At 34.9% G+C, this 8,943-nt stretch overlaps 1 protein-coding gene across 2 annotated transcripts; it reads right to left on the minus strand.

The window, feature by feature from the left end:
* Positions 1-470: 470 nt before the first annotated feature.
* LOC108208237 (equilibrative nucleotide transporter 3) lies at positions 471-3,988 on the minus strand. Of its 2 annotated transcripts, none has more exons than XM_017378753.2 (10): positions 3,721-3,988; positions 3,486-3,523; positions 3,252-3,356; positions 2,814-2,969; positions 2,560-2,703; positions 2,344-2,449; positions 1,618-1,793; positions 1,379-1,536; positions 883-1,141; positions 471-801 (listed from the first exon to the last, which is right to left on the minus strand). In XM_017378753.2, the coding sequence occupies exons 2-10, from the start codon at positions 3,519-3,521 to the stop codon at positions 688-690; spliced, it is 1,254 nt and encodes a 417-aa protein (XP_017234242.1). In that variant the 5' UTR covers positions 3,522-3,523; positions 3,721-3,988; the 3' UTR covers positions 471-687. The 2 variants fall into 2 exon arrangements, with proteins under 2 accessions (XP_017234242.1, XP_017234243.1); XM_017378754.2 differs by lacking the exon at positions 3,721-3,988 and adding an exon at positions 3,612-3,643 and having other exon boundaries at positions 3,175-3,356.
* Between the last annotated feature and the right edge of the window lie 4,955 nt (positions 3,989-8,943).

Below are 8,943 nucleotides of genomic sequence, written 5' to 3' on the forward strand. Positions count from 1 at the left end.
ATTTTAAAATTAATAAGCCGGATTTATGTGAGGAACAAATACAAAAACTTTTTCTTAATCCAAAATAGATTCTACCTTCTTATTGCATATTTATGATTCCTTTTCTTAATTCAAAACAAATTATGTTTATCAATTTTAATTTAGAACCATATAAATTTTTTGAAAAATATTTAAATCACATTATAATAATTTTAATATAAAATACATTTATTAATATAATTTAATAGGAATTGGCATAACGTATTCCACTCAAAATATATTAAAATTTGATAGATAGAATTTAATACTTTGGCATGATACATACAAGAAAATGAATTGCTTGATTAAAATAATTTATTTGAAATCATTAATGTCTGTGATGATGTATTTACCAAAGTTCTAACTTACAAACAAATCATAATTTCGAATTTTATTTTATTGAAAATTTTAATTTATTATTTATTAATTAAATTTTTTCACACCATTTAAAATATATTTAAAAAATTTATAAATAATTAAAAAGCTCCCGTGCCTTGCACGGGCTATAAGCTAGTATAGTTTAGCAATAGTTCTGAGGTGACCCTCACTTGTAACGTACTAGGATGAATATACATATACTCTCATCTACTACCAGATATTCTAGTCTCAAAAGAATGTAACACTTGTTCTTGTTCCTAGCAACATGCTGAGCTTGATAGTTATTACCTCTTAAAATTTAGCCGTACTACCAATTAGCCACAACCAATCCAGAGCAACACCAGCAAATATACCGCCGAAAAGAAATAAAACTAGCAGATTCCCCAATGCATTTTGCTCAGGACCCTGAAAATGAACATTATGTTAATAATACTTAACATAGAAAAACTCAAGTTCGTACTTCAAGTGATTGCCTGGTTGATGCACCTTGTATCCTTTAGGAGCTACAGTCATGACACACACAGTTAGGTAACCATTGGTTAATCCCAAGAATGAAACAAGGAGTATCATCCACCCCTGATCACCATATTTCGCAGTGAAATAAAATGCAGGTATGAGCAAGAAACGGGATAGTATTGCAATCATGAGGCCTTTCCGAGATTCCAATTTGATCAAATCTATCAGGGGAACATATCTTCCAACTAGATCCAGGACGTTGTACATTGCTATCAGAACAAGTGGATACCTGAAAACCAGTACTGAGAAATTAGCAAGTTTTAACAAAATTTTGAGATGTTAATTTGATCCAAGTAATTCTTGGTTATTGACGATAACAAAAACATGGTTATGCAATGAACAGACATCTAAGTGCAGATAAACATATCAAGTGTTGTAAATTCAACATGATTATGCTCAAAGCAACAAAACAGGACTGGTTGTTCAATATAAATAATACACTGGCCACATAAAGTATTGTACTTACCATGAACCCAACTGGTGTTTACCAGTGTTTTCGTATAAGAACCCGGGGAATATTGACAAGGTTAGGACATATATCAGAAACAAGTCCAATAAGTAATCGATGTTTTGAAAGAACAACTGTTTATTTGTAAGCCTCTGGGGATTAGCATCATCATCAGCCTGCAAAACCAAAAGCTCCAATTTAGATTAATGACTTTTATAAAAACTAATTGAAATACAATGAATGGAATTTAAATGTACTTCTTGAAATTCTTGTTTCTGGATGCCAGCAGCTGTCAGGTCAGATGTGACAGTTTTTGATCCTTCAGAAGCTGCTTTGGAGCGATAGTACTTAACTACCGGTAGTTTGGGGAAAATAAATGCATACAGAAATATGCAGATAAATTCTAAGAATGTGGATATAGCAAGAAACAACACTGCAAAACAATCAGAAGAAATTTGTCAGCTTAAAACTTATGTTACTGTTACTATATGTATTTCACTTGCACAACTAACAATGTAATTTATGATATTTTTCAAAGACCAACAATTAGCATTGCATGTCAGTCTGAAATTAGATGTGCGTCCACTTCTATTGCATATTTATAGACAGTCTGAATAGATAAGCATGATATACATGTGGATGTTTAGCATTGCAGGGGAGTTACACCTCTCTTGCCTTGGTAAAAATAGGTCGAGATTTTGAATCTTAGCGGATGTGGGGTGTGTGGATATTAAATTTCTGTAATCCGCTATTACCAAAAAAGAAAGAAAGTATTATTCCATTATACTATCATCTTTTGACCAATTGCTCTGGCCTCTGGGTAGGAACCGTACCAACATATAAGCATGAAATTGACATAAAGAAAAACTGAAACCAGATATGAGAGCAACATAAAGGCATCAGTTTTGAGTTAAATAAGAATTTGAGATCAAATGGTGAAAGACCTCAGCAACTCTAAGTTCCAATATAGGATGTGGACATACTTGTTCCCTTTCGAAGACCATTTCCTGAATGTTCAAATGCTGCTTTTGTCATAAGCCTCAAACCAGAGGTAAGAGCTCCTGATGCAGCCAAACCACCAAAGAATGACTGCAATTATTATGAAAACAAATGATGAATCAAGCAATTTGACTCAACTATCTTGCAGTGAAGTAAATTTTTTAAGCAAATTCTCAGGAATATAATAACCACATGATCACCTGGATAAACTCTGGGCGCATGAAAGAGAGGTCTCCTACCATTCCACCCAGGACATGAGCATCTGCTACCCCAAAAACACCAACAAAGACACATATACCAATATAATTTCCGACACCCCCTTTCCCTGAAGTAGCTAAATCTAACTACAACATTAATATAAAATTTAATTAAATCTGTTAGTTCGGAAGAAATTGTTATAACTTCTTTAACATATACAATCAGATTATCCAAGTTTCAGGAGAGAAATACTTACCACTATAAGTGCAAAAGTACTAATACAGAAGAGGATGTATCCGGCTATATTACGTTTTCTAGTATCGATCTTTGACTCGTTATAAGCAAGTATTGCCATTGTTCCTATTGCAAATATTTGATAGACGAGCGTAAGTACCCTTGATGGATGGTAATCCTGCAACAAGAAATTGAATTTTAAGCAAACAAATTACTTAGGCAACCTAATCACCATAGAACACATAAGTAGAGTGCATCTTGCCATCAAATAATGATTAACTACGCCTAAAGCTATACAAAGAAAGAGCCAAATTACATTAAGGAAGTCTTTTATTACATCTCTTCTTTATTTTATAAACTTCTTGAGAGTTCGAAGTCATTACCAGGCAGCTAAAACAAAGTCATGTAATAGAACATGTCGAATTTCGAGTTTTCTTCAGGTTAATTGAGAGTTTCTTACAGGAAATAATTCGTAGTAGTAGTCGCCAATCGTCAACATGCTATTCCATGACACAAGTGATCCTAGTCCAAGGAACCAACACACAAGAGTGGCAAGTATTGCCCCCTGAAATTTATATTCCAATACAGTACTCAATTTCATCACAGAGAAAATAGACATTGATACAAATATACAATAAAAGATCTTTAAGGTTTAAATTCGTGGGATAAAATCAAACTAGAAGAATTCACAAACCTCGAGCCTGACTGGAGCTTTACTTGAAGGTGTCATGACTGATACAATGAACAATATATATCAGAATTTAAAATTTAATGCTATTTATACTACAGTTAATCCAAAAAAAAAAAATGAAAAAAATACCAACTCCTCTATTTCACATAAAAGGTTTCGACGAGAATGGTCTAATGCATCAGACTGTGATAAGAAGTATATATGTAAAAAAAATTATTAATGTAATAAAAAAAGTTACCGAGAGGAGGAATGTATGTATCTTCCAAATCCCTGAGATGAGGCAGAAATTACTCAGGCAAGTATTACAATGCACGCACAATACTTAGCTGCCCAGGTTTACACCTAAAAATAGAGACCAGCGTAGATATTTCTTTTGTCTTCTCTTTTTGTAGTCATTGAGTATTCCTCGAAAGAATTTCTGTATATTTTTATATCAATATGTTTTGACGGAAAAGTAGAATTATGAATGGGATATACGTTAGTACTATTAAAAGTATACCGAGTAAATAGATTACATAGAGAAGAGAAAGTAAAATAGATATACTGCTGCGTTGCGGTTATATTCCTTAACGCTGGACAAAGCATAGTTGAATTTAAATGCCTCAAATCTTAATCTTCTGTTTTGTGTCTCTAACGGTTATTTTTTTTAACTTTATTATTACTAGTCTACCTACATCTGCAGAATCTATTCTTTGCACAGATAACATAGTTTAATATTTTTACAGTATTTAATAATACAATGTAACTTACTAACTTGGGTCCGGGACTATTTTTGTTGTCACGTTATATTGATCCATTTCATATTATCTTAATAATTATATAAAATACAATATTTCTCCCATTAATCCATCCCTCTTAATCCATTTTTCTCTTTTTATAGTTTTCTGATGATATGATAATTATAGAATATTCCATATCTGGCTAGAACAAAGTATAATATTATTTTAATTGAGACCTAGATATACATCAGGACTGAAACTAAAGTTTTTAATTTTTATTATATAATATAATAATATAATAATATAATTATGAAACAAGATTTACGTCACTGTTGCCTTGGGCTGGGTCGCTGGGACCACTGTCGTATTTTTCCTGGTAAATCTCTATGGGCCATAGGATCGACCAGTTTAGATGAGTGTTTCAATTGAAGTTTGCTGTTTTGGGCCGGGCTGCATATTCTTTTCTTGGACCGAAGAAGTTTTCAGTGAGGCCACATCTGATTTAAAATTTAGTATGCAATTTCTTGACACCAGTATCATAGCAAGCACTCACTAGTCGCTACACATGGCATCAGCCTTCTATAGTTATATTCTTTACTAATTATAAAATTAATTGAATACAGATATTTAAGTACTGTAATCAGGGTTGTAAAAAGCGGAAATTAGACTTAATCGGTGAAGTCACAGAACAAGAATTAATCGGAGATTAATTGAATTAATGAGAGATTAATTGGAATGATCGGTGATTAATCGGAGATTTAATCGGTTCGGAGAGTTACAGAACTTGGATTAATCCTGATTAATCACCTGTTTTTAGAACAGAGACCGTAATTACACAGTTTCTACTATTGCGTGTTTTCTAAACTTCAAGCTTAAATTTTATCACTTTTTTATCCGGAGAGATACACAAGCATCATGCTAAAATTCAAGTTTAATACGAGAGTACAACTGATCAGCCATCGACAGATCTTATTGATTTAATGAAATACCTACTAAATGTATTTGGTAGCATGAGGGGGATGTGGTATGGTTCGATTAAATATTGATTGGAGTGAAAATTCCAAGCTTGCTATAAATAATTGAAAGACTCGCGTCGTCAGTCACCTAATTCGCAACCACTGTGATTCATACGATATGTATACGTGCATCCAATATATACGTGGAAAAGATGAAATGGAGCATGTGACATTGCAGTGGGGATTTGGCTTTTCATTGCGAACAAAAATAGGGAGACAGGTCAGTAGAAAGCATGACCACTTGACAGCCGCTCAATGAACGAGGGCCTCTCTTTTCGAGTCCCACCAGCTTTTGCAATCAACCAATTTCCTCCCTTTCGGCAAACCTTTTTATGGACTTAAGGAATTCGATATCCAGTCATTAAATAGGTCATGGAATTCGGATTTCCAATTCATGACTTAAGTATGTATTACTGAATTTTAAAAGATTTTATTCATTAATAAATATAAGTGTATTCGAAATTTTAAAAAAAGTATATCAAAATTTTGAAGTACTTAGAAATATTAGATTATCTTATAAAATCATATGATATTCAATCATGATTTAAACTTTTGAAAATTAATTGTGAGTTGATGATTGATGTATATACAAAGGGATCTTTGAAGGCAGCCAATCAGATTCCGATACATCTGGAGAAAAATTTGAGATAATTTTTTGGGTATGTAGCATTTTTCTTATTTAAATCTAATTACATTTGATAATACTCAAATTCTGAATTTTTTTAAACCTTTTAAATGATATCTTTCGTGAGTTTGTTTGGTATGTTTTATATTTTTTTATCTGCACGGATAATGAAATTTACTTTTATGGTTGGTGTCATGTGTTATGTGAAGCACACCAGAATCTATACATAATTTGTTGTCTTAAACAACACAATATATAACCGGCAAGGAACGATTTGGCCCCTCCATTCAAATTTCAAACACCACCTCAGAATACCATTGTCATATCATCATTTTCATGGTCTATTTGTATTCCCTTCCTTCGCGGGCAAGGCATTCTTTCTAAGGTCCCTTTTCTAACTAAAAATACAAATGTATCCAGCGTACAAGTATTCTTAATACCACAATATATACTTCTGAAATTGGTGAACATTGTTTCTTTATAAGATCGGATCATATGTTATCTGGTATTATATACTATAATTCTAATCAGGCAGAGACTTTGGGTGATGGACTTTGTCAGTTTGTGGTCATGCAGCTGTGGATGATCCAGTTTTAATATATATTATGGCCGCCCATTTTTATTAACACGAATAAAAAGTACTTGTATTGTTTATTGAAAACGATGGGCTAAAGCAAGTTGAGATCATCCCTGTATTATTTCCGTATAAACCTCAAATCAGATAATGCAGTCCCTTAATAAGACAGCGAAGAGTAAACCACCGTGTTTTAATAACAAGTTTGATCATTTTCTTTACATGGGAGTGGGGGACTCGGAGTTATAAGATGTGTTTATTTCTTAAATAAGCACGCAGATTAAAATTAATTCCGAGTAAAATCACAATATTAGACCAATTCCCAATCACATAGGAGTAATCACGTTGTATTAAGATATGAGTTTATTACATGGCTATTAAGCATGACAACTGGACAAGAATACCCCACAATATCTCTATCCAACATCAATCATGTCTATGTGTGACTAAATACATGAACTAACAAGATTATACGTACAAACAGACACACACATGTATACAACCCTCTTTTACACCTGTTCAAGATGCGTACCGCCTTTCTAATAACCCTTTTAATTTAGTTCCATGACATATTGACATCGACATTTTTCTATTCCACACAATACTATATTCATCACTTTTATTATTATTATATAACTTACTTCTCAACTGCCTACTCTATATATCATCCACACGACCAAACACACTGATGAGAACGAAACAATTTCTTTACATCATTCGACTTCTCTACTCCCTTCTTATCTTTTCTACAATATTTTTTGGTGTGAATTTTTGTTAAGCCATGGCTTCTCACCATGCATCTGAGTTCGACTCACTCAACTCGACTCCGCGCTCCTCAGACCACGAAGAGCCTCGTGTCCGTTTCATGTGCAGCTTCGGGGGCAAAATTTTGCCCCGTCCGCACGATGATCAGCTCCGTTATGTTGGTGGCGACACTCGGATTGTCGCCATCAACAGACACACTTCCTTCTCATCACTACTCGAAAAACTTGCGAAATTTTCGGGGACGACAAATATTAGCATGAAATATCAGCTCCCGAATGAAGATCTGTTGGATTATTTTTAATAATCTAAACATTTAAAATTGTTTTTATATTTCTGCTTGAATAAGTGAGCTGGTGTTTGTATGCAGCTTGAATAGGTCGTAGTAGTTGAGGTGGTTTAGGAGTCGTAGTTGTTAAGTTGGTTTAGGAGAGTCGAGAAGATCAGGACTGCAGTTCCTGGTTTCTAGTGATCATGTTAGTTTATTTATCTTCAGCATGTAGTTAGTAATTTTTATCTCTTCAGTTTTGTAAGTTTTCCATTCAGAAATATCAATCAAGCATTCTTTCAGAAGTTCTTTGCTTATACATTTTGATTTGCATTCTTCATTTGGTATCAGAGCGAGCACACTCAGTTAATCAAAAAATGGACGCCAGCAAGGGAAAAGAAAGCTCTTTCGGTTTAAGCTACCCACTGTTAACAAAGACTAACTACACGGCATGGGCCTTGAAGATGAAAGTTTTTATGCAAGCACATGGTGTATGGGAGTCAATAGAACCTAAGGATCCTAAGGTGGCCGTTGAAGATAAGATGGATAAACGAGCGCTGGCTATCATTTACCAAGGAATCTCCGAGGACCTGTTGCTGTCAATCGCAGAGAAAAAGACATCCAAGGAAGCATGGGAGGCGATTAAGACAGTACACCTGGGTGCAGATAAAGTGAAGAAAGCGAAGGCTCAGACTCTCAAGGTTGAGTTTGAGACTCTCACTATGAAAGAGACGGAGCAGCTTGATGAATTCTGCATGAGATTGAACAGCTTGGTGACAAACATCCGAGCTCTGGGAGAGAAAATTGAAGAAGCTTACGTGGTGAAAAAACTCCTTCGAGCTGTACCCACTAAATTTCTGCAGATAGCGTCAGCCATTGAACAGTTTGGCAACTTGGAGGTGATGTCTGTAGAGGAAGTCGTAGGATCCCTGAAGGCACATGAGGAAAGATTACGTGGGCCAGTGGAGAGCAGTGGTGAACAGCAACTTCTTCTTACGGAAGAAGAGTGGATGAAGAGGGAAGGTAAGGATGGTCAGTTACTTCTCACGCGAGAAGAATGGTTAAAAAGGACGAACAGAAAAGGTAAAGAATTTACTCGTGGTGCACGGGACAGAAGTAAAGTACGATGTTTTAACTGTAGTGCGTATGGGCACTACGCTGCAGAGTGTCGAAAGCCCAAACGTGAAGGTGGTCAAAGGAATGAAGTTAACCTGACTCAAACCAACGACGATGAACCTACCCTTTTACTCGCAAAATTTCAGGACACTAAGGAAGAAATGATTATGCTGAATGAGGGTGGTGTGATTCCAAGACTGAGCAAAGAAAAGTGTGGGGAATCCAGTGTATGGTACCTTGACAACGGGGCGAGTAATCACATGACGGGGCAGAGGTCAAAATTTACAGAGTTGGATGAAGGTGTGATTGGCGAAGTGAAATTTGGTGATGGCTCTACGGTGAAGATACAGGGAAAGGGCTCAATACGCTTTGCAACAGATG

The sequence above is a fragment of the Daucus carota genome, chromosome 2 (assembly GCF_001625215.2).
Source record: "Daucus carota subsp. sativus chromosome 2, DH1 v3.0, whole genome shotgun sequence".
NCBI lineage: Eukaryota > Viridiplantae > Streptophyta > Magnoliopsida > Apiales > Apiaceae > Daucus > Daucus carota.

Excerpts from the sequence above, each read along its gene's own strand:
- LOC108208237 (XM_017378753.2), bottom strand. The coding sequence starts at position 3,521 with ATGACACCTTCAAGTAAAGCTCCAGTCAGGCTCGAG. Across the intron at positions 2,704-2,813 it reads GTACTTTTGCACTTATAGTG|TTAGATTTAGCTACTTCAGG; the intron begins GTAAGTATTTCT and ends TTAATGTTGTAG. Across the intron at positions 1,794-2,343 it reads TGGTCTTCGAAAGGGAACAA|TGTTGTTTCTTGCTATATCC; the intron begins GTATGTCCACAT and ends ATTGTTTTGCAG.